We start from the raw sequence: 27,601 nt of genomic DNA, 5'->3' as shown, positions 1-27,601 counted from the left end.
TTAGAACTGGAAAAACAAAACGAAAAATAAAATCACCACACTGAGAAATAAAATGACATCATTGAAAATGAGAAATATAACACGCAAAATCAAAAGTGTAACACTGGAAAGTAAATTTACATTAGAATTAACGCTTCCTGTCGAACCAGCGAGTAGATGCAACTTTAAACCCCCGAGTTCGAAAATGCATATGTAGAATTAATGAAACCACAATTTAATTAATCTGTATTTTAACACAATGTTTTCACTGTTCACGTCATTTTCCAAATTATCAACAACTGCATTCCCATTGTTCGTACGAGAGATTACATTTATCGATATGTTATTAACTCACCCATATCCATATGTTATTATACAGTATATTAATTATTGATAAAAATTTAATCCAATTCTCCTCAATCAAGATGTTTAATGATAAACAGCTATCGAAGTCACTGGAAGTGCTAACAACTTTTAAAGGTCCAATTTAAACAATTAAAACGTTTTTCTAGCTTTGGTTATTTTATGAACAGAAAATGTGAACTTAGTATGCCGTAGTAATTGTCTCGCTTTCTCTCACCCTCTAGATGCGGAAGTTTTTAAAAGAGTGGAGCGCGTACTCAGTAATGTTTAATGAAGTACCGAATTTCATCTTCCATTGGTGAAAGAATCATAAGATAAGGCATTTATTTATGACATACTAATTAATCCTTCTCTCCCACTGTGATGAATGTAACATGATAAAAGCCCGGTTCGAAGTAACTCAGAAGTGGTCGAATAGCGTCCTGTGACAAACCTCGACACAGTTTAAGGAAAAGTCAACAACGACAAAATACAAAATTATGAGTGTTTCAAGTGAACTCAATGATCAACAGGCTTGGATGTAGCTCTGATGATCATCGTGATCTTCATAGGTATTCTGACATTAATGGGAGGTTACTTGCCGCAAATGAGGAGTTTCAATGCAGCATGGTCTTTACCTAATATTTTCGTCTTCACGTATGTTTCCATATTGTCCATGAACTATAACGTCCTTTGCCCTCTCCCTCTCTTCCCTGCCGGAACACCACTTGCACAACCGTAACGATACAGTTTCCTCTTAGCCAATGTTCCGACCTGTTTCTCTTATTCTTTTAGATTACATTTAAAATTGTTCATTTTTCTTCTACCATTTCTAACACCCACTCATTCGTTTTCCTCTTAACCCATCTAATCTTCTTCATTCTTCTCCACACGCACATTTTAAAATCTATCAAATACTTTTATCACATGCTCGTGATGTCCATGTCTTTATAATGAGGTTAAGTTACTTACACGTACTTGTTTTGAGGAAATTAACTAAACCTAATAGTAATACTTTGTTTCCAAAATCAACATAATTTTATGAGATACTTCTATTTATAAAATGATGAATATTTTCTGAAAATCAACCGCGCTTATTCAGAACGATTCTGCTTCAAGCAAATTCACCCATAATTTATCTTGAGACATAAATTAAAATCAGTGACAATTTGGTGCTGTGTTAATCTTGGGGTAGGATTGAAGTGAAGTACACCTTCGTCTGTGAATAGAATAAAGGGACTGTTATCGCTATTGTAATACTTTTACGTTATTATTCACTATTACATGTTTCCTGCATTTACTAACTTTTCACACGAGTTGGTGCTCTGAACTTTAGTATGTGTTCAGAATGATTTCAAAGTTAGACTTTACTTAGAGTTTTTTAAGATGGAAGTCACACGTATATTTGTGCTAATATTGAACCATGTCCACACAAATGCTGTGCAATGACACCGTGTAATATAATATTGAGCACATTGACAGACACAAATGTATCTCCTGCCGACTTTGGAAATATAAAGGTAAGGTCTTTCCTGTTTAGTTCCTTCAAGGCAGCTTCATTGGACCAGAGACTTAACTCTTACAAATCTCGCCATGCACACTCGAGGAGATGAAGCTTTCAAGATATACGTTGCAAGTTTACAGCGGAGTGTTTTACACCGAGTTTACCGACCAAGATATTTGCAGAGAGAGAACGTTAAAATTGGCAGAACCGTATGCTTTGTCAATCTAGCATATGATATTTTATTGTATTCATAATAACTGTCATCAGTATTGGTTATTTGTCTCTGACAAGTATATCATACTTATTCTGCAATGGCATCCAGAAATGTAACACAGTTTAGAGAAAAATCGCGCATTGGTAGACTGGTACACAAGAGCCTGATTGTCCGGGAATGGCAGAAATTTCCATCAATGTCCTGACCACTCTAATATTGAGGACAGTACTTGAGCTGTCCTTTGTAAAATATTTTTCTCATTACGAAAAGAAAACAATTTTTCTGTGGGAGTGATCACTCAGTAGACAACAAAGCGGATAGTATCACGACAACAGCTTTCCTTTCTAAAGTCAGCAAATCACTTGGTGACAACACGTCTATTGTTTTCCGTCCTTTACTGGGCGATACGTAAGAGCATTTTGAGAAGATTCTTGCTAAACTTTCAATAAAATGTAACAATTTGAACTCTGAATCGACGATATGTGTGTGTCGCAATCTAGGTATTAGTTAGAGCATTTTCAAACAGAAAATACTGAAGTAAATATGAAAATATAGATACCCAACGCGGTACACATTTACCTAAGCATAATATTTTATACATCGATAAATATATGAGCGTAAGACGTCTTCTTCTTTATCGGCTCAGAATGTAAAGCTGAGTAATCAACGATAGAGAACCTACAGTGACATATAAGCATGGGGTACATATCTGCATAGCTTTAATACATTACGGTTAACAAAGAATAAATTCAATTGAGAAATTTTTCATCCATTGTGAATTAACTTACATATTCTCAATACTCGCTTACTAAAACTTTCATTTCTATGCACAATTTCAACATCGTCCAAAGAGATTAACACTCCTTTTGATTCCAGATCTCTAAATGCTTCTTTCAAACATTTAATTCAAAAGGAAGATTCTCTCTTAATTCTTGAGGAAGTATTTGAGTGGATACAGGTGTTCCCATCTAGGATCCGATACACAAAATAAAAAAAACAACTATTAAGGTTAAGAAAGTTGTTAATCTAGTCTATAGAAATTATAATTAATCATTTTACAAGAAGGAGTTTACCCACTTGAATGGTCAGTTACAATCAGTTCCCTTCTGTCGAGGAAAAGGAAATGATTTCTCCTTGAATTATTGTTGTTCACTTACAGGCAGTTTAAAGGCGGAATACTATAAACATTTAGAATGAAGTAAATTACATTTGTATACTTTTCTTTACCAATCTCATAATGGCTTCGATGACAGCAGTTTATCAATTATCACTCTTCACATTTACGACATCCTTATTTACATTATTCTGCTGATGTAAATATTCAGTATATATTAATATTTTAATTTGGGTACCTGTTCATTTTCTTCCAGCGGGTCAGAATATTCCTTGAATTGTAGTGATATTTTTACAGCCCTAAGACAATGAGTGAACTGCTCATGAAGTGAATTACACCAAACAATATCATTGTTACTAATTTTCTTGAGTAAGTCCAAATCCGAATTACCATGAGAGATTTCGTGACATCTCATTCATGTTTAAAACGTTAAGTGTAGATTCAATATCGTCCGTATTATAATACAGTTTCAACTTTTAGACATCACTTGATACTTCGTAAGACGATACATTATCTTTAATTAATGCTTGTTATTTGGGACTTCGATAAAAGCATATTCCATGCAAGTTTCCCAAAACAATTGAAAAAAAGCGTTTCTCGAATCTTGAATTTCTGAATTATTTGCCTAACGAATATAAATTAATGAGGACGTTGATTCGGTATATAACTTCACACCGATAACCTAAGTCCCACTAAAATTAACTTCCTATATTTTAAAAACGTGTTACAATTGGCATTACGTTGCTATACTCATTATGAAAACTATTTGCAACAGGAATGAAAACCAATAGTATAACGATTTATCTAACAAATATAATTATAAGGCTTAACCGTTTTAAATTATAGCCTTTTTGAGGCATTTTATAGACTTTCACTCAATCAGTTATTGTGTCAAGACTTTTTATCGTACGATCATGGTTCATACCTCGTTTTATTTCTAATAAACCAGTGCTTTGAAGTGCATCCACGAAAGTTCCTTAATCTGTACCGAATGCGGTAAACTTCTGCTGAAAGTGGGAAAAAGGTGTTTTCTGAAAAAATCCCTTTTTTATCGCGAATATCTCCCCTTTGGTACAGGACACAATTATGCAAATGCCACTATAAAATTGCATGATTTTGAAGAGAATGAGATACAAAGAGAACGAGATCCTAGGATGAATAGTTTTGATGCTATAGCCGATTAACATAGTTTCCCTTGATAATACATTTTTAGTCAATTCCTGTACTATCAGCTTCATCATCAAGACTGCTCATTGTGGGAACATGAATTATACATCGTTCTCTTCGACGTAAAGCTGCCTTTCAAACGGCACTATTCGCATATGTATTTCGTGTACCATAGTGGAAAAAATTCCCGAAAAAAGAAAATTTTGAGAAAATCCCTTTTTTCCCGATTTTGGGCGTATCTGACTGGTCCCTGTGTTAACGCACAGAGTCTCAAAAGATCTCAAACATACTACATACAATATGTAATAACTGTACAAAGTTTCAATGTTATATGTTCAAAACTAAGGAGTGAAAATATAGAAGCCTGTTTTCTTCTTCTCACATAGAGGAAAGTTGCTATTGTTTGCACATGGGGAAATATTTTTCCCTCCCTTTACTTTTGAACATATAACATTGAAACTTCGTACAGTTATTACGTATAGTTTGTAGCATGTTCGGGATATTTTGAGGATCTATGCGTTAACACAGGGGCCGGTCAGAGGGGCCCAAAATCGGGGAAGAAGGGATTATTTCTCAAACATTTCCCTTTTTCGGGAATTTTCTCCACTATGATACACGAAACAGACATAACAGTGGTACCCATAAAATGCCATAAGATATGTTCTATGATGCTTGAATGCTTGAATGAATGCATAAAACTCGGTCTAAAAGACTTTAATAGAGACATAAAGCCAAATCCGAAGGTCGACACCATGGCAACTGTAGTTGCTGTATAATTTAAAAGGGTTAATGACAAGAAGTGTATTGTCGTATTGAGATACTTATAATTCTCAATTAAACATTCAACAGAAAATCCACATACAAGCAACATTTAACAGCCAATTAAAATTGAATATAATATAGAACAACTCAAGTGTAAAAACTTCTTTAATTTAAGCTAACAGTTAATTCAATTTCCGTGTCTCAATTCTAGAATGCTATATCTTTATCAATATCGATGAACGGAATATTTGCTCTATTATAATAACCGGAACCAACAATTGAGTAGCCCATTTCCAAAGACGTCCTTGTCCACCAAGAGAAAACTTAAAAAGAACTGTCATACTCTTTTTTTTGAGGAAAACTTATTTTAGTATGCTTTGCTGAAGTAATATATAAATGTGTAATTAATGCAACGCATGCACACAATAACCGTATAATATTAATAAATTGAGAAAAAAATATTTGGACAAGGAGCGATTTGGAACTGTGCAGTGGACAAGGGGCATTTTGGTTCTGTACAATATGGATAAGGACCTGCTTTTTGTATCTAAAAACCATTCAATTATATATATTTTTTAAAAAAAACATTGTAATATATATGAAATGCATTGTAATTCAGACAAGTTACATCTTCACATACAGAAAGGAGAGACCCTCGAACACTATAAAGAATGTGTCTGAAAACACCAACTTCATTTTCAAAAAGCGTTGTAATACATGAAAACATTGTAATACAGACATATTGTAACAAATACTTGTCCCAATATTGGATTTTTGCTTTTGTTCGTCCCTAACTCTATGACGTTTTATTAATTCACTACTAGTATACTTCAAAATAAGGTTATTCTAATCAATTTTAAGCATTCCATAGGAACTATTGGTTGTGTAAAACATCTGCTGGAATCTACGGACATCTTGCAATGTTAAGGCTGAATAATGAATGCCTTTCCTCTCTTTATGGTCACATTTTAAAGGTGAAGGAAGCTTCTTTGATGAATGTCTAACTTTATTCTTCTTCCACATGGCAGGAATACGAGTTTTCGTACGTCCTTGACCGGTGATAGCAGGCCTAACATTCCCTCCCCGTTTCACTGCAACTTAGGCTTCATTGACAGAATTATATATGTTCATGATCAACGTACGTCCACAAGCAAAAAGACTAATCCACAGAATAATTATTTTGGATTGAAATTATACCTCACTAACGTATTATCAACTACACAAATTACATTAGCCAATAGTCACAAATACGCGATATCACCACAGTATAGCAAAAAAATCCGATCGTCAAATTTCGTTGCTCTTTTGTTACTGTAACAAAAGCATTCTTGTCTATGCGTATAATAATAATTCACTATGCAATACAAATAAATTGAATGCATTTTTAAAAATAAATTACAATGGGTACTTCTGTTTCAACAAAACAATGGACTAAAACCGCTTTGGAAAAGGACACATTCATTTGGTGGTAGAGTTCACTGGACAAGGGCCATTTTAATTCTGTAGAACACAGCTGTAGATGAACGCACCATATTAAATGGACGAGAGTCCCTTTGTTTTATTTTTATTTTATTTTTATTTTAATTGCTTTAGAATCGTTTTATTCGAGTAACAAGTATATAATCCCGTGCAGATTTACGGGAGGAATCCAACGATACCAATAACTCAATTTCCAAAATTTTGGGACAAGGACCCGTTTAGAAATGGGCTACTCAATTGGTTTAAATCACAGTTAATTTCAAGTTTAGAATCTTTACAAAACTTGAGAAGTGTAATTGCGAATTCATTTAACTTTACTTAACTCTTTAAATTAAAGTTTTAAAAAAATACTTTCAACATACCAATTACCTAATTTCCAAGCAAATTCTCATTAAGACATGAAATCAAGTCACAGTACAAGATTTAATACCATTTACGTAATTAACTTCGATACACTTGGTAATCAAACATTTGACCAGTTTCAATTCTAACTGAAATGTCATGCAATTCCGTACGAACAGATGCCAAGTTTAATTTTTAAATTCGGTGACCAGATTGTACTGATTCAAACATTGAATATTATCAAATAATGAACTTTGCCCGTTTTTTAAAATTTTTTCATTAAGTAATTTTTCTTTTCAAAAAAGTATAACGTAATCCAGGATATAATTCTGTCGTAAATGTCCGCTCCTAAGATGCAGGTTGAACAATTATATTAGCCTATATTGCGAATTTTAGACTAATTGATAATATTTAGTGCAATTACTAATCTTATATATTCCTAAGAACGCTATTGTAACACGAAAGTGTTATTTCACTAATTTTGAAAACTAATTTACAGAAGAAAGACAGTGATGTGCAGCTGGAATGTGGACCACCAGAAGTGGAGGTTAGGATAGTAAAGAGAAAACAAGGAGAAGAGCCATTATATTTTCTGGGTGAGATAGATCTTATTTTTGAAAGTATTTTATTTATTTTAAATTTAAGAATCGGAATATGTGCAGATATTGCACGTTTTCATTGCCTCGTTGTTTGTGGGAGCAAGCGAATACGGTAATATAATGTACATGAAGTATGTTAAAGTATAAGCACTACAAGTGCCGTGATAATTACTGCTAAACGTAGGGTGTCTATTATTATATTATTAAATATTCTGCCTTTCGGCAGGTCCTGGGACTAATGAGTTTTCTTAAGTTTTAGATTTAAGGCTAGAAATGTTTCTTACACGTTTTTCGATCATCTGCTTCCTCTTTTAACTCCCAATATTTTCTTGTGTTTCTCAAATCATGGATCGCTTGTGTTCTTCTTCTTCCTATTCCTCTCCTTCCTTCCATCTTTCCTCCATTCAGTATGTCCATACTGGAAGAAAAGAGAGTTCGTGTTTTGAACAGCCTATTTTTCTGGATAACCTGTATAAAGTGTTACATTCGCGAAGTATCGGTATGAATGACACGCTTATGTGTGCGGTATAAAAATATTCCAACATAAGTTACCAATAAAAGATTAATGTGGCAATAGCAAGAACAGTAAATGGAAATCCACTGGATAAGTGAAATTCTGGTAAATTACCAGGTAGGAGACTTTTTTGTGGATTAACCAGTGTATGGACGTTATAGTAAGTTATAAATTTTGCAATCTAAAAATAAAATTGAAATTTTGATTTTCTGTTAATTTGCCGTAGTTCAATAGAAGTTTGCAGAAACTCTAGTGCGTAGCTTTAAAATATCGGTACTTATGTGCTGAAAGTGTTCATATCTGAAAAATAGGTCAATAAATGGTTAATAGCATCCACGGCTATCGTGTGGTTTTTTTTCATAAAGCAAATTGCACAAACTTTCGACTAATAAGCTGAAGTCCTGAGGGAAGGTGTAAATAAAATTTATCAGTCCGGGAGAGTAGTTTTCAGGTGGCATCCGGTAGTTTAATTCTGGAATAGTAAATTGCATAAACAATGTGTGTGCTTTGAGCGTGGATGAGCTTGTAGTTTACATATGTACAACATATTATGGGATTGACACACAGATAAATCCAATTCATAAATTCTCTTATTAGTCCAGATGGCGTATTCAGGACGTTGAAGGCGTATGTGAACAACATTTTTAAGAAAACCATTACTAAAAATTGTGGAACGATTTCCCCATACAAACAGATTTTAGAGTAAGTATTTTTGTTGTTGTTAATTGTTACTTTACGACTAGAAAACAGTACAATGCTCTTAATATGTAAAATTTCGAACAATCATTAGAGCTCAACGACTGCCTTCAAATAGTAGCGGGTATTGACAATGTTTTATCTCTTCAATGTATTGTGCTCTGTGTAATTAATATGGGAAACGCATAATTGTAGAATAGCTAGAAAGAAAGCATATATTTTTCAAATTAAGAATCATAGTGGGAACATCGAACTGGCAATTAGGTGCATTTACATTGAGTACCTTGGGAAAAGTACTATCAAAAGTTGCAGCTGCAGGTGGAAGTTCTCCAGTAAAGTTGAATGACGTTTCTCACTTAATACGGGAAAACTGGTAAACGAATGAACGTTCGGTGGATTATCCACTTTATTCAAAGTATCGGACATGGACGGGTATCTGGATGTCGGGGCACTTGATAGTGAAACTGTTACGGCCATAAGGATGCGGTGTTTAGTACATTCCGTCAGAAAACGGTTCGCTGAGTCACAAATTGCACATAGGTTGTAACTTAATCTCCATACGTTAACCACAAACGTGAACCGCAGGTAGTGACATAAGAAGGTATGGGGCGCTTAATACACATACGTATTGTCTTTCTGCATATGTGTATTATCTTCTGCGTACTGTAAGATTTGCTAGTTCGTACTTCATGGATGTAGTGTCCAGTAGAACATATTTCATCTGCAATAGATTTAATTTCACCGTACTCGGAGAGCATACGGGAAACATGATGATCTTCCGACTTTCAACAAAAAGTAAAGTGACAGTCATAATATAAGGACTAGCAGAATCTATTTAAATGTTATATGTACCAAGATCATCTGATTAAGCGAACTTTCCATTCACTGGAAACTGAATTCACTGTTTCTTGTTATAATCAAACTCAATACTAATAATTTGATCAGGAAGCAGATGAAAAATATTGCGAATACATTCATGCAGGACTAATGTATTTGGCTTGTTCACTACATCTCGAAATCACAAATGTAAAGTATTCACTCGAATGACAGTCACGTTGCACATAGAAGTTAAACCTGTACTGCACACAAGACGATATGAAAGGCTTAAATAGAACACTAAGTACATGGTATTAGAAAATACTCCACTTAACGATGTAGGATGAGTTGAAGAAAGGAAACACACTCACTAGTGCCACTCGAACACGTAACGAGACAGAAATGTGAACGACACCGGGATTGCCGAGAAACTGCGTCACGGCCTCCCGAAAGGTAGCATTTGTGCATCCTGTTAGTCTATTCATTTTAACTTTTCTTGATCAGGAATCACCTAATAAACGTCGTGGGATTCTTCTCAAAGACACTGTATATGACAAAACTACATTTTCAAGATCTGGAGGACGGTTAAATATATTTGAATAAGAAATGCTAATCCAAAAACATACAGATCGTCTATAAAGTCTGACCCTGCTTCATTTGTTCGGAATAGATGGGTAGATTGAAAAATCAGCGAATACGTATCCCATTATTTTTAGGAGTACACGATTTTGAGTGAAAAAGTGTTGCCCGAGGATCCCCTGGGGGATCCCGTATGGAGTCCAACTCAAAATTTTCAAATGGCAAGGGGGTCAAGTATTGGAAAGATATTGATAAAAGAAAGAAGATGGTACCAATCCCGAGTCTCTACACGAACCGTATCGAAAATCGCGGTCGATCAAAATGTCAACAGTGTGCATTGAAGATTCTGTGGCTACCCCTAGAAATCTGAAACAGTAAATCAGATGTCAAAAGCGAACAGCACGCGTCGCATCATTTCAAAAGTACAACATATTGATGTAAAATGTTTTGCTACAATTTCCCCTGGGGGGTCCCAGATGAGGTCCAACTCAAAATTTTCAAATGGCAAGGTATAGGCCTATCGTTGGAAAGGTATTGTTAAAAGAAAGAAGATGGTACCAGTTCCGAGTCCCTACACGAACCTAGTGATAGGCAAATTCCGAGGAATATATTTTTCGGGACTATTCCCAGGGAATCTCTCAAAAATTTGAATATTCCGGAAATTTATGTACAAACACAAAGAAAATTATATTCTAATACTGTATTACAATTTTAAAATAAAATTTGCTTTTTTTAAAAATCAGAGTATATTTATTATTGTTGTCTTGAGAAGATTCTTTAAAATATATTCTGAGTTGTATTGTTATTTTATTATATTTAGAGAGTACATACATTCTAAATATAGACCTACATTTACTTACAATATGTCTTATGTGAGTAAATATGTTGGAAGAACATTTGGTATAGAAAGTCCACATACTTTTACAACTCTAAACAGTTTAAATTTATATACGTCGATTTTCTAAAGTTGACCCTAGTACTAATATTATAAACATATTAATTATTTAAGAGTTATAAATAATTAGGTTAGGAAACTGCCAGAAAACATATGTAGTCTGTTCGGGTTAAATCGTAATGTTGCCAGTGTGTGGAATGGCATATATACAAAATGTTGATTTGATGTACACTGTGCTTTGTTGCTGCGTACTTATTGTGTTCTATTAAATTCTTAATTTAAGAAGATTTCGAACAATATTTAAGGTGTTACAAAAATTCTCCAACAACGCTTGGTACATGCATGCACGTGTAAAAAGAAGCAAACAAATCCTAATTAACACAGATCCGCGAACACCGGTACTAATGAAACATCCTGAGAAACAACCCTAATTTTGTTAACATTATATTTTAAATGTATATATATTTACAATTACGGAGATTCGTTTCTTCAATATCTGATTCTTCCTCAGAGAGCGAAATTCGAGTCAGAGACAACAAACAGGCCAACTCCATTACTAATGGTTGTTCGGGGTGTATTGATAGTACTTCAATTCTATCTCCTCAGAATCTCTAGATTACTTTACAAACTGGCTAGTTTGCATCATTTATACATTAGTATTTTGCTACTTTCTAGTGCATATGGAAATGAAAATTAAAAATTATCTTATACATTTGTTATATAAGGTGCAGTGAACGAATTTTGTCTCTTAATCTCCAAATTATTTAAAACCTAAAAGTAAATCACAATAAATGAAAAAAGGTAAGTAGTCATATTATTTCTGATAATATAGAAAATAAAATAAAGAAATGGAAATAATTTCCTTCCCTGGAATTTATATGCCAAGGGAAAAATCGGGAATATTCATTTTTATATTTTCCTTCCCACCGGAAATATTCCCACTGCACATCACTACACGAAGACTGTGCAAAATGGCAGTCGGTCAAAATGCCAACACAGTGTGCATTGCAGATTCTGTTGCTACCCCTAGGAATCTGAAATAGTGAATCAAATGTCAAAAGCGAACAACTCGTATCGCATCATTTCAAAAGTACGACATATCGGGATAAAAGTTTTGATGCAGCATCCCCTGGGGGTTCCAGATTGGATCCAACTCAAAATTTTCAAATGGCAAGGGGATAAAGTAGTATATCGTTGGAAAGCTATTGTTAAAAGAAAGAAGATAATACTATGGATTACCATGTTCTTTCTTTTATCAATGCCTTCCCAACAATATACTACTTATCCCCTTTGCTATTTGAAACTTTTGGGTTAGACCGCAACTGAGCCCCTCAGGGGACCCTGAGGCAACACTTTTTTACTCAAATCGTGTGAACCAACAAATAGTGGAACACGTGTTTGCTCATTTTTCTATCTACCCAACCGTTTCAGAACAAATAACGCGGGGCAAACTTTATAGACGCCCTGTATTGCATTTCCATTCAATTATTGTGAAAAATAATTAATTTTTTTACACATCAATGAATGTCCCAGCGAAGCTTATTTGAAATTTAGTAAAGTACGGTATTATTCGGGATTTACCTTAATTATACAATTTCCTAGATATTGAAATCAATATCAAATAATGGATGATCTTAGTGCTTAAGATTTTTTAAGTTACTATTTTACATTTGATACACTGTATTTATAACATTTTCTCTCATTATTTAGAAGGAAGACCGGTTTCGGCGGATAAAGCCATCAGACTCATGAAATCTCCTAAGACTGGAGAGGCTTCACTTGGTATAAACATTTCTTATTATGTTTTTCAGTATGCTCTATATAATTGCTAGTTATTTTCATATCAATTAACTATTGTTAACTTTAAGTAAGATTGTACATGTAAGTATTTTCCACCTTTCTTTAATTCACAGGTTACGTGCTACCATTAAAATACAAAGCAGTTTTCTTTCTATGTATACTTCTTCTTCTCTATTACTCTCACCCTCTGTTCCAAAGACATAACTAACTAACTCTATGGCCTATGAAACCCGGAGGTTTAATGCCACGTTCACAAAAGCTCTCCACTGACTTCTATCCTTAGCCAATTGGGTCCAGTTTCTACTGTGTATTCCTATCTCTGCGAGATCCAACTTAATATTGTCCTCCCATCTGCGCCTAGGTCTTCTTAATGCTCGTTTTCCGATTGATCTTCCAGTCAAGACTTTGAAAGCGATTCTACTTCCTTCCGTTATAGTTACACGTCCTGCCTACCTAAGCCTCCTAAAGTTGATGACAATGTTGGGTAAACCGTATAAATTATGTAGTTCCTTGTTATGAAGTTTCCGCCATTTCCCATCCCGTTCCTCTTGGGTCCGAATATTCGTCTCAGGATCTCGTTCTCAAATACTTTCAGTCTACGTTCTTCCCACAGAGTAAGCGGAAAGGTTTCACTACCATATAGAACAACAGGCATGATTATCGTCTTGTATATTTTAATCTTCAATTTCCTCGACAGAATTCGCGACGACAAGAGATTTTGAACCGAATAGTAACACGAATTCCCTGCTTTCAGTCGACATTTAATTTCTTCGTGTATATGATTTTCGTCTGTTAATATTGGTCCTAGATATTTGAAAGTATCCACTTCATCAAAAGTATTATTTAATATTTCAACGCATCCATAATTGGCCGTATTACAGTTCCGACGCACTTCCATGCATTTAGTTTTCTCTGCATTTATTTCTAAACGCATATCCCTGCAAGCGTTTAATAAGATCTCTGCATTTCTTTCTATTGTCCTATTAAATTTATATAATCATCATATGCCATAACCTGATGAATATCGTTCAACTCTAGGCCCTGGTTGCTAACTTTGATTTTCCTTATAGCGTATCCAGAACAAAGTTGAATAATAATGGCGACAACGGATCTCCTTGTTTCAGGCCATATTCGACGTGAAAGCTCGTGGGCAAAACTTTTCCTACCCGGACTTATTTTGGGATTCATTTAAACATATCTTAATTAATCTAATTAGCTTTCTCAGTATTCCAAGTTCTGTAAAAACGTTGTATAATATATCTCTTCTAACCGAGTCGTACACCTTTCTAAAATAGTTGATGTACCGGGAAATTGTATTCCCACTTTTTTCGAGTATTTGGCGAATTGTAAATATTTGGTCGATAGTTGATCGATTTCGTCTAAATCCGCACTGATAATCTCCAATAATTTCATCTGCGTATGGGGTCAATTTTAATAATAGAATATGTGAAAGTATTTTATATGATGTTGACAGAAGAGAAATGCCTCGATAATTATTAGTCAGTTTTGTGACCTTATGAATTGGAACAATGATTCATTCTTTCCACTCTTGTGGCAATTCTTCCTTGCTCCAGATAAGGAGAATGAGTTTGTGTATCTTGTTCCACAATTTTTCGCCTCCAGCTAAAACTAACTCAGCCGGAATTTCGTCTAAAACCGGAGATTTGTGTTTCTTTAATTTCTTTATAGCGGTTTCTACTTCTATTCGGTTGGGTTCTGAAATATACGGTTCTGCGATGATTATCTCTTTTTCTCCACATACACTAGTTTTCGGCAGTGTGTCAAAGAAATCTTTCCAAATATTTAAGATGCTATCCGTGTCGGTGAGAATTGATCCGTCAGCTTTCTTTAATATATAAGCACGAGATTGATAGCTTTTCCTAAATTCGCTGATCCAATTATAATTGTCCCGAATGTTTTTATTTTTACTGTTATCTTTAAGTTCCTTAATTTTAGGTTTCAAGAAATCGCGTTTCTTATTTTCTAAAAGTTTTGGAAGTTTCGCGTCTGATATTTGCGAAATTTTATGTAGTTATTTCATTCGGATTTTGCAGCCAGCGTAATTTTGCCTGTTTTTTCTTTTCTGTTAGTATAATGCATTCCTGGCCGAACCATGGTTTGTTCCTACGTATTTCCGCGGGTCCCAATGTTTCTATTGTTGAAATTTTAATGCTATCTCTAATTTGAAGCCAAGTATTTTCAACACTAGTGCACTGCGAATCTTCTAAAACCGAAAATCTATTCGAAACTTCAATCTGATATTCCTCTCTTATCTGGCTCTTCTTTAAATTAAAGAAGTTCTGGAACTTCTTTAAATTAAATCTCTCCGTTTCCGGACATTGAATATTACCTTTATTCAATGATATTCTCTCTTGTATTATCGCTGCTACCAGGTACTGATCAGTGTCACAATCAGCCCCTCTAAACGACCCTCAATCAGCCCCTCTAAATCAATTATGCTAGATTGCCTTCTTCTATCTACTAAAACGTGATTAATTTGATTATGTGTTTTCCCGCCTGGTGATATCCAAGTGTATTTATGAACGTCGCGATGTGGGAATTTTGTACTCTTCACGATTAGGTTTTTGGATGTTGCAAAGTTCACGAGTCTAACTCCCGCGATACCATATGAAAATTCTATTAGGAGATATTTGGGATATAATCAAACCGGTTATAGGGAACAAAAGTCTGCATAAGGAAAGTAATGACGACGGTGTTAGAATACAATTTCCCGGTACATCAACTATTTTAGAAAGGTGTACGACTCGGTAAGGAGAGATACATTATACAACGTTTTTACAGAACTTGGAATACTGAGAAAGCTAATTAGATTAATTAAGATATGTTTAAATGAATCCCAAAATAAGTCCGGGTAGGAAAATTTTTGCCCACGAGCTTTCACGTCGAATATGGCCTGAAACAAGGAGATCCGTTGTCGCCATTATTATTTAACTTTGTTCTGGAATACGCTATAAGGAAAATCAAAGTTAGCAACCAGGGCCTAGAGTTGAACGATATTCATCAGGTTATGGCATATGATGATTATATAAATTTAATAGGACAATAGAAAGAAATGCAGAGATCTTATTAAACGCTTGCAGGGATATGCGTTTAGAAATAAATGCAGAGAAAACTAAATGCATGGAAGTGTGTCGGAACTGTAATAAGGCCAATTATGGATGCGTTGAAATATTAAATAATACTTTTGATGAAGTGGATACTTTCAAATATCTAGGACCAATATTAACAGACGAAAATCATATACACGAAGAAATTAAATGTCGACTGAAAGCAGGGAATTCGTGTTACTATTCGGTTCAAAATCTCTTGTCGTCGCGAATTCTGTCGAGGAAATTGAAGATTAAAACATACAAAACGATAATCATGCCTGTTGTTCTATATGGTAGTGAAACCTGTCCGCTTACTCTGTGGGAAGAACATAGACTGAAAGTATTTGAGAACGAGATCCTGAGACGAATATTCGGACCCAAGAGGAACGGGATGGGAAATGGCGGAAACTTCATAACAAGGAACTACATAATTTATACGGTTTACCCAATATTGTCATCAACTCTAGGAGGCTTAGTTGGGCAGGACGTGTAACTATAACGGAAGGAAGTAGAAACGCTTTCAAAATCTTGACTGGAAGATCAATCGGAAAACGAGCATTAAGAAGACCTAGGCGCAGATGGGAGGACAATATTAAGTTGGATCTCGCAGAGATAGGAATACACAGTAGGAACTGGACCCAATTGGCTAAGGATAGAAGTCAGTGGAGAGCTTTTGTGAACGTGGCATTAAACCTCCGGGTTTCTTAGGCCATAGATGGTCTATAAATTCTAAATGGTAACTGTTTATTATCTTAAATAACAAATTGAACCCTTGTTTTTTGTTTCTAACTACATGATTTGTTGGACGTTGTCTTTCTAATAACTGCATATCGACTCATGTCGTAACTGAATCGTGTAAGATTCAAATCTTTCGGTGACAGATATCAATCGTTGTTTCTTACATTAATCACATTCAGTCATCTCGTAAAGCAAGTCTTTATCTAAGATCGTTATTGATTTTTGAGTCACACACTATAGTCTTCACTATTTGTAAGAAAGAATTTTATTAAACAAAACAATGCCTCCAAATCTTTATAAAGAATAAAATTCAGTTGCACAATTTGACACCATATTTTTAATATTATGTTACTATGCATTTGCCAAATGACGTGACTAGTGTGTACTTTACTTTAAATTGAAAGCAAGGTCTAAAGCAAACTTTTTTTGCGTAAGTTGTTACATATTTTTCTTCACACGCAATTTCAATAATTATACAATTTTGGCCTTTTTCGTAGATTCATTTATAAGTTTCAGTAAAAAAATACTCCGGAGTCTCTCTTGTGTATGTATTAAAACAACTTTTCTAAGCATAATTGTAAAACCATATTGGGTTTTAAATAATGATAATTAAAATATAGAATAAATAACATAAACATTGCTATTTCTGCTTCCATGCCACCCGGACATCCATACAACAACTGGAGTGTGGCCTCGTTGAGTCTTCAGTGGTGACAAAGGAAATATTTCTTGGAACCACATAGGTATATTTATTCTTTTTGTCGAGTTTGAAGTCTTCAAAATATTCCCACCAATGTTCCTTTATGAAACATTTCAATTCAGACGTCACGAACGGCTCTGTGACGTATTCGCAAATATTTGTTGAGTACTTCAATGGTTCCATCTCAAGATTCGAGATTTCAGAAAGTGAATCTTCTATTTGTGAGCATATAAACAGCTCAATGAGGAATATCACACCAGTTTCACGTCAATTGCCGGAGGTGACAATATGATGTGGACTGTCCAGTAGGGTGGGCCGAAGAAACGCAAAACTAATTTTTCAGGTAGTGATAGAGCGGAAAATTTGCGAATTGAGAAAAATAAATGAAAATCGGTTTATATGTTTCGGTCGCGCATGTGCTACAAAACTTGCCAAATGTGAAAAAAATACATTTCCATCTTACATTTTATCTTACTTAACTTTTTAGAAACATAATTGTTCAAATCCGTCAAGGTATTCCCCTTGCACAACAGCTGTCAATTGTAAGAAATTGAAGCCCTTGTTGCAAAGATTGGCAGCAGTGTGGTATTCTCGGAGACTGTCGGCTTGTCTAATGTTGGCTTTCAATCAATACTTTTGATAATTAAGTCTAGAACGGTTTAATTCTTCATTAAAATATCTAAGGTGTGTTCCCTCTTATGTTTTTTTGTGTGTGTGAGAGTTTGTGAAAAATGAATTTTACGATTTTATTCGCGTTTCTTAATCTTGTTGAAAGGTATAATTTATGTAACTACTCCTTATGAAGTTTGGGCCTTTGTGATTCCAGGTACCCTGGTTCCAGGTATTAAAGTTTCTTTTCAAGATTATGTTTGAAAACATTCTTAGTTTACATTCTTCCCTCAAATTAAGCGACCATGTTTCGCAATTTAGAAGAAGAGACATAGTTATCGATTATTTTAGTAGATAAAAATTATTCTACAAATGATAAAATAAATATTTCTGGACTGAATCATAACACAAATTCCCCGCTTTATCGTAAACTTTAATTATCTCCATAATATGTTGTTGTTACTAATAATGAATAAGTCAAATTACTCACTGTGTCGAAAGTATTTTTTCGTATTTTATCGTTTGCGAAAACATCAATATTATTATCAGGTCGAACTTTCACATATTTAATGTTTCTTATACCTATGTGCCTTTATTTTTATGTCTCTATTTCTGCAGGAGTATCATGTGAAAAACACCTATTAAGTATATGGATATTGTCTAAATCATGAAGATTAGCTACATCACTGTATACATATTATTCTAGGTGATTTTATATGGTCAATTCTAACAATTTGGCAGTCGTTCACCAGTTTCCGTATTTTGCAGTTTACTTTACATTAGTTATTATTTCTATTTGATATTAAATACATCCAATAGGACCCTACACATAATAGACACATTTTACTTGTTTGAAGTCCTGTGACGGGTGGAGCGTTACAAAATGTCCAAAAGACAAAGATCGTCGTTTGCTGACGAAATTATGTCAAATTGAGACTACTTAAATTACGCCTAAGCGAAAATGAAGGATATACTGAATAAAGTTTGGTCTAGGATGAAAATGAACAGGAAATTATTGAAGTATCAAATCATAGATCAAGGAATCAAAAATATTTATCATAAGTGCAAAAAGTATACAATTAGCACAAGAAATAAACGATTCTAATGTCAAGCTCTGTATCCGCTAAATGGACATGTTTTAGAAGAGAACTCTGAAGTTTAACATATCATGAAAGATTCATATTTTTTCTATGATGCAACCAAGAACATAACTTCGAAGTTTCTTTTTCAATGCCGTTAATGAATAACATTTTATGCATGTATTTTACATGAAATTAGGAAATTTTCTGTGGTGAAAAATATCAGTTTTTAAGTTACACCATTTGACACCAAAGCGGTCCAATAATGTTAAACCTCGATTACTAGTAATGTTTTCCCAAAAATGATGCTGAATATTATGCTCCAATATATATAGGACAAAAAATCTAAAAACGCTTCATATATGACACGTAAGTTTGGTCATCCACTGTGCAACACGTGTTGCGATTCTTGATCCTTTTTTGTTTTCAATGTGGCATGTGGACCTTCCCCTTCCGTCAGCAGTAACCAGTTCACCTGTGAGTGTCGTGGTTTGAAAGTGGTGCGGTAAAATGGGCGACCCGACAGACTTCCAAAGAGACATGATCATTAGTGCTCATCTGGTTGGAGCTTCAGTATCAACAGTGGCGAACATTGCGAGGGTATCGAAAGGCATTGTGTCCAATGTCACGAGGGCATACATAATTCATGGGCAAACGACGTCTGGAAAGCACAACAGTCGTCGAAAGACAGTCCTGTCACATAGGGACCGGAGGGCATTGAAACGGATTGTAGCAGCTAAAAAGACCAATGCAATGAAAATTACGTCTGAACAAAATTCCGGCCTACAGAACCTGGTTTCATCGAAAACAGTGCAACGGGAACTTCATAAAATGAACATTCATGGCAGGGCCGCTATCGAAAATCCCCTGGTCACAGCAGTAAATGCGAAGAGGCGTGTGCAGCGATGCAAGGACCACAAGGCGTGGACTCATGAGTAGCGGGAACACGTAATGTGGTCCGATGAATCGACTTTCACATTGTTTCCAACAACCGGTCGTGTTTACGTATGGGGAACACCGTCGCAGGCCCATGATACACATTGTCTTCTCCCAACTGTAAAGCATGGGGGTGGTTCTGTTACAGTATGGGCAGTGAAATCGTGGTTTTCTGCAGATCTCATCATAGCCCTGCATGGGATCAAGAATGCTAAGGCGTATGAGGCCATTTTGGAGGACCAGGTTCTATCCATGGCCCAAATATTGTTCCCTGATGGTGATGAAATCTACCAAGATGATTTGGCACCATGTCACGCTGCAAAAACGGTGAAATCATGGTTTGAGGAGCATGACCAGGAGCTATCACACCTCCCCTAGGTCCCACAATCACCAGATCTGTATATCATTGAGCCATGGTGGTCTGAGTTAGAAGGCGTGTTCGGACTCATTACCCTCCACCAGCATCCCTTAAGGAACTAGAGCATGTTTTGGAGGAACAATTGTACAAAATTCCACACACCACGATTCAGGAGCTGTATACGTCCATTCCACGTCGGATCCAAGCTGTTTTTGATGCTAAAGGAGGCCCCACACCATACTAGGTATGAAATTCACACTTTTGCAAAGGTTTTACTTTTTTGTCCCACCCATATATCTATCTACCTATCTATCTATCTATCTATCTATCTATCTATCTATCTATCTATCTATCTATCTATCTATACAGGGTGGGCCATTTTAATCAATCCACGGAAATATCTGAAAAATGATAAAACATAGAAAAAATGTTTGAAGTACATGTTATATATTGCTAAGGGGGAAAACGAATTCCGCCAAAAGTACCCCTCCCCACCCCCCGTAATAGGGGTAACGGGGGGTAACTTTAAAATGTCAAATGGAAACATGGGTCAAGTAATACCTCGTTCGAAAGGTCTTGGAAAACTAAGTAACGCTGTACCAAAAGATATTTCATATTGTGCACCAGTTTCAAAATGGCCGCCATGATATGGTTCGGAAACTCCAGTACCCGTAGTATGAAAACCAAGGAAGGTAAATGAATGGAACAAAATTGAAATAGCTAAATATCATAGGGCATATCGAATGGTGTGGTTCCCTGTGATCCCGGTGGCCTCCCTGAAGGGGTCTTGGGGGCTAACTTCAAAATTTCAAATAGTAACATGAGTCGAGTGGTAGCTCGTTCGATAAATCTTGCAAAATCAAGATGTTTGCAGGTTTGCAAGATCAAAGTGCAGGAGAAAACGATTGAGGTGAAATGGCAGTGTTCTCAAAAGGCCGCCGAAACATAATATCCGTGTCAGAGAAAAGGTTTAGTACCCGTAGTATGAAAGCGATTGGAGATAAATCAACAAAACAAAAACTGGATTAGCTAACTGACGTAAGGCACATCGAGAGGTGTTGTCGGGGTGATTCCAAGGGCCAACTGAAATGTATCCGGGACCAACTTGAAAAATTCAAATAGCAACTTGAAGTGAGTAATATCACGTTACATAGACAAATTAATATCAAACAGCTTCTGTAAGAATATTTTCGACATGAGACACCGTTTTCAAAATAATCGCCAAGACATGGTGACTGTGTCTAATAAAACGTCTAGTGCCTATAGTATAAATACGGTTAGACATAAATGAAAATAACGAAAATTAAATAGGAAAACCACGGAGGCGTTCCAAGGCTCGGGAATAATACAACAGAGATAAAAATATTAGAGTAAAATTGCCATAATGTATAGAGAGAAATCCAAGTCCTGCAAAATAATCTCTCCGTGCGCTCTGTATGTGAGTGGGGTGGAAAATAACAGTGAAAGTTCAAATGAGAACTCAACTCTAATTCGCAAATTAAGGCTACCTTACAAATAGGTATGGTGTGGTTGAAACATTTGTTTCTAAGGATGACGCTGTAGTGACTAAAAAAAGTGAAATTTTATTTGAATGATAACGCATATCTGTATGGCTGAGTATGATTTAATGCGAAAACAGAAGGAACGTTATACGAAAGAAGTTGTCGAATAATGCAGTTGCAAACATGTGAATTTGCTAATCTCCGTCGCCACAGAAAATTTTATGCAATGCGTGCTGATTATTCAGAAAGCATTTCGGGGATATACGTACACGCTGTTTCGTCCCTCAAGCTCACGATATGACATGAGTGCTAATAGTTAAACAAAATGTACCTGTGGCCATCCGCATTGACTCAGTGCACCAATTCTCTATCCATGAAGTCTGCCTTCCAAACAGCATTGGGTAGGTCAAGCGTACGGCCGAACCGTTCTCCGGTCGGACATTGAAATTTAGAAGTTAGCCCACAAGACCCCTTCAGGGAGGCCACGGCGATCACAGGGAACCACACCATTCGATATGCCCTATGATATTTAGCTATTTCAATTTTGTTCCATTCATTTACCTTCCATGGTTTTCATACTACGGGTACTGGAGTTTCCGAACCATATCATGGCGGCCAGTTTGAAACTGGTGCTCCATATGAAACATCTTTTGGTACAGCGTTACTTAGTTTTCCAAGACCTTTCGAACGAGGTGTTACCCGACCCATGTTCCCATTTGACATTTCAAAGTTACCCCCGTTACCCCCATTTACGGGGGCGGAGAGGGATACATTTGGCGGAATTAGTTTCCCCCTTAGCAATATATAACGTTTACTTCAAACATTTCTTCTATGTTTTATCATTTTTCAGATATTTCCGTGGATTGATTAAAATAGCCCACCCTGTATATATATATATATATATATATATATATATATATATATATATATATATATATATATATATATATATATATATATATATGGATTTTGAAGATATTTTGTATGTTATTTATATATATTATTTGAAATTTGTGAAATTTGCTACATCCTGTCCTTTGTGAATATCCCTAATAGCATATTCCAGTCGTTCAATAACCCTACCGAAGCCTTAAAGCTTAAGTCTAGCGTATAGGCTTGGGTAATCTTGCATTTACATTGCTGCAGACCTAGCCAAGACTGTAGCATACTTGGTAGTTCCCTGTGGCGGATCCAGGGGTGGGCGATCGGGACGATCGTTCTCCAGAAGAGGAATTGTTTTTATTTAATATATAAATAAATCCATCCCAGAGTTTGGAGCTGTTAAAAGTAGCTCTAAGTAGCAGTATCACAAACCACCGCACACCCAGATGTCCGTTCTGGATCCGTCCCTGCTACTTCCTCAAGTGCAAACTTTGCTTCAGACTTGCCAATAATATGTAACATAAGGCTAGTCAAAACTACTTTATATTGACACACCTGATAAGCATGTACTAAAATTTATTCTTATCAAAGCCATACAGAGAGAATCTCTAAGACTAAGGCAAACATTCACGCCTTTTGGCACAACCTTCATCTTTACATCTGGTCTAAGCGTACAGATGTTTGTACGTTAAAGCTATGTGGACAAGAAGCATTAACTATAAGTTACATTTGGCAGACCTACACATAGGGATTATCTCTAAAGTTAAGCAAATCAAGGGAAATTAGGAGCCAATTTAAACTTACCATAGACGTGCTTACTTACTGGGATATGATTACGTACATTTGTTATGTAATATAATATATAGTAGTGCACAGTACTAAAATAAACAGTTATTTCTAGTAACACAGATTTTTTCATACAGAGTATTTTCTAATTGATCCCACAATATATTCAACGTGATTTTTGCATAATACCAGAATAGTGTTAAACGAATTATAGTTAATTAACTCTATAATGCAGCGTAATCAACTAGTCAAAAAATTTCCGTAGGAAAAATGTCTTTGTTGAGGGTGAAATTTTCGCATAACTTTGTTTGAAGAAAACCCTGCAAATGACTTTATTCGTATATCGTAAATAAACATTTTATTAAGAGTCTTACTATCAACATAAACCATTTTTCATTAAATATTACATAAGAGATAGTTTTCATTCGGAAGCGAATTTTCTCCGATATCAAGTGTTCTCAGAAAATATAAAGCAAGAGGAATAAGTTTAATATTAAAACTCTTATAGCTTACTTAAAATTCAAAAAATGAAGTGCTAACGTAGAACGTTGATCACTTTCAACATTCGTTGCAGTTTACCTTGAATCGGGTTCGAATGGTGTATAAAATTATAAGAATCATTCGAACGTTTCCTAATGTGACCTTGGGAAATAGAAGGTTAGACAACACTTTGCATATTTTATTACTATTATTTTGTCCTTTCTAATTTTCGGATGCGTAGGAAGCTGTGCTACATTTCGGAGAATATAATACATGTGAAATCATCGACTATAAAACTAATGTTCTTGTTACACGTGTATACTGTCCTTTATCAAACATCAAGTTTCTGTTTGTCCATTTTTGTCTCCATGTGTTTATCAAGAACGCGAGCAAGAAAGTATTGTGTTCCAGGTCATCTAATTGAGGCTCTTGCGTGAAGACAATCTTTAATCGTCAGCTCTTTAATTCTCGCCATATTCAACAACATTGATAATTTCCTATCGATGAAACTGTCCGGCTGATATAATGACTAGCGTCTTTTGCAATAAGTGTACAGCTTTTCTGTTCATATTGGGAAAGCAACTAAAATTTCAAAGTAATACTATAGTTCGAGTTGTACATTAAACTGTAGCTCTGTCTCATATTGTCTCAGCGATGGAAAGATACACCAAACTTTAACAACAAATATTCTTCTTAACATCAATAACAGAAGACATTGTTTGTTTGCATGGTAACAGTTGTTGCATTATAGAAACTGAACAATGTTCCCTATTATTGCATGTAAACTATGTTTCAACTGATATTTTTGTAATCCAATTTTCGACGAACACTTTCTAACGCTTTCCGCTGGTTTAGCAGTTTTTCAACCATGATAAAAGGCAAACACCGATAAGAGCTTTCGATTAACATCGTGATCCGTTAAGAAGGACAAATTTCTTGAAACATAAATTCTTTATATAGTACATAAATAGAGAAAGCTTCGAGAAATTTTACTATTTAGTTTCCCAATATTAAAATTGAAAATTGACTGTAAATTCCAATATCCGGTGTGTGTCCAATTTTTAGATTGATAAATAGATGAAACCTTATGAGTTAGTAGCAAATATAGTCATCCATTATAAATGTGTATCATTCGTTTTAATATTCTTCTCGTCTTGTGTTAACTTTATTCTGTACATTTGGAATGTGTTTTCCTGCAGATGAACAAAGGCAAGGGGGTGAAGCAGCAAATACACGTAGTGCCGGAATCAGGTTAATAAAGATGACTAAAATGCCAACTAGCAAAACACGTAAGTACAGTACATGCAACTGTGCGTATTTTTGCTCGCTGTGTTTAGTTATAATGAAGCTAATTACAGTTGTAATTGAATATTCAACATTTAATTGTGTGCATGTAATAATACAAATGTTTTGTTTCTTATGCTAGTGGAATTCGGGTGAAATGAAAGTTTTTTCGTAAATGCTTTCTACGGTAGTAACGATTTGATTATACTATTTTACCCTGTAAAATATGTGACTACGAAGCTTACAAAATATAATTCGATAAAATATATCGAAAGAACATCTAATTACACCGTTATTTGACTTTAATGATACTAAGTTGGTTATAAATTCATTATTTATTAGAAATATAACAATAAATGAAGGTAAAACAGTAAGAAGTATTGAAACATTAGTGGTTGAGCGCCAAAAGGGCGTAACTGTCGAATTTTTATATTTTGTGTTAATGCTATGAGGACATGTATAATGGATTGAATTTTCTTGTGCCAAGACGCCTTAATGAAAATCTCTAACCTTGGAACGTTATTCGAAAAAGATATAAAGGTATAACTGAGTTACTAGCATTTGGTTCTGTGCCAGAGAGGCACATATCACTTAAGCCTCTAAACTTATAAAATTGCAGTTACGCCTTTTTGGCGCTCAACCATCGCAATGTGTCTTCGCTGTATGATAAAAATACCTTTGTTTGTTAACATGCCTACGTAATTTCTCTTAAGTCCGGCCGTGAGTGTGGTCAGACGATAGAAGCACAAACGCTTTTCTAACAAGAAGTTACTAAGATATGTAGCTAATCGATTTCTACTTTCTAGTTAGGATAATGCTAAGGCAACTTCTGTAATCGAGAATAAAATCGAATTTAACATGTTGCTAGATTACATCTTTCATAAGAATTAAAATGAAATTATAATTAAACATTTTATAAATATGAATTTTAGATTGGTTTTACGAATCGATTGGAATATAGCCTTCCTGTAAGGAGTCAGCTGTTATCGCGTAATCCTAAAGCTTAATGTGGCATAAAAACCAAATTTTCTCCCACAAGAGAACCAAACCGGATTACTTGCTCCATAGGGTCTTACACAAGCTCTATAAACATATGTTAAATATATCCATTTCAGGTAAAACTTGACGGTGAACGATAGAGAAGTGTTAGGATAAATTTTATGAAATGATGATGACCAGCAAAAAACTTTCCCGTGATTTCTATCAGTCCATTAGTTCGGGCCGAGCACTATACGCCAAACAAGTGTTTGCCTGAAGATGACCTGACATTCTTAGAACGTTTAGAGTGGAGAAAATGATAATTAAATTGGGCAAAGTTATAACTTTGTGGAGAGAGGCAATGAAACTCTGGAATATATTATGAAAGAGGGTAGACAGTAAATAATGCACTCAGTAATTAAATGACGCCAATATATAAGATTGGAGTATAACCATCAATGTCAAGGTTTTCAGTCCGAAGGATAAGATGCCTAGCTACGAATCTGAAGAACAATAGCTCAAATCTTGTACACAAAGTGTTATATCATTTATTACTTAATAAAAATAATTGTTATGTACAGAACAGACAAGGAATGGATTATAAAGAAAGTCAAATTAAAAGATCTCAAATTGCACTTAGATCTTTAGAGTAGTCTAGGACAAAAGTGCTCTTCTTCTCAAGAATAAGGAGAAATCATGTAACAATTAGGCACACGATATTTTTGAATATATACCCATTACTGATCAGAAAAGTGTTGGATGCCAGAAAAAACATTCACAGGTGGGGTTGGAGGAGGATGCAAAAGCCAAACTTTTAGCCATTTCTGTTATTCACTATATCACCGTAACTACTGGACCTACAGCATCCAAATTTATTTCATTGTATTTCCCTAATTCTCTCCTACAATTTAATTTTCATCCTGAGCTAAATATAATGGTTTTCTTGTTATTCTCATTTTTACTCAGTATTTTTTGCGCGTGACGTCAGTTTTTTTAGCCAGAGATTCTTTACAAGATCGAATTTGGAAAAATGTTTCCCCTTAACGCTTTTCGTCATTTTATGCTCTTTCAAAAATGTATACTTATACTAGTTATAAGCGACTTTATTCTGTCGTGCACAAAACATTTCATGACGCGACCCAAGAGTTATCTTCCTACAAACGGTAGATATTAGCAGCTGATGATTATTAATATATGTATAATCTCCTCTTCCTGCTAGTATATAATCCTGATTGTTAAATCTCTATGACCTACACACTAGTACACAATATCATAAACTCTGCACATCTGTTTCTATGTATGTGCTTCTAATAGATTCTAAAACGTGCACAAACATGCAGCTTTCTATTATTTTTTC

The 27,601-nt window shown here is 35.0% G+C and overlaps 1 protein-coding gene across 1 annotated transcript in view; it reads left to right on the top strand.

Moving 5' to 3' along the window:
* The window catches only part of LOC145681112 (uncharacterized), a 461,261-nt gene that overhangs the window by 421,169 nt on the left and 12,491 nt on the right, over positions 1-27,601 (top strand). Inside the window, exons 15-17 of the mRNA XM_081752524.1 lie at positions 7,403-7,499; positions 12,713-12,784; positions 25,182-25,271. Of these exons, the coding sequence (XP_081608650.1) occupies positions 7,403-7,499; positions 12,713-12,784; positions 25,182-25,271 (259 nt within the window). The remainder of the gene's footprint in view (positions 1-7,402; positions 7,500-12,712; positions 12,785-25,181; positions 25,272-27,601) is intronic.

Source organism: Thermobia domestica, chromosome 3, assembly GCF_964235325.1.
Source record: "Thermobia domestica chromosome 3, izTheDome1.hap1.1, whole genome shotgun sequence".
Taxonomy (NCBI): Eukaryota; Metazoa; Arthropoda; class Insecta; order Zygentoma; family Lepismatidae; genus Thermobia; species Thermobia domestica.
This window is presented reverse-complemented; position numbering and strand designations above follow the sequence as displayed.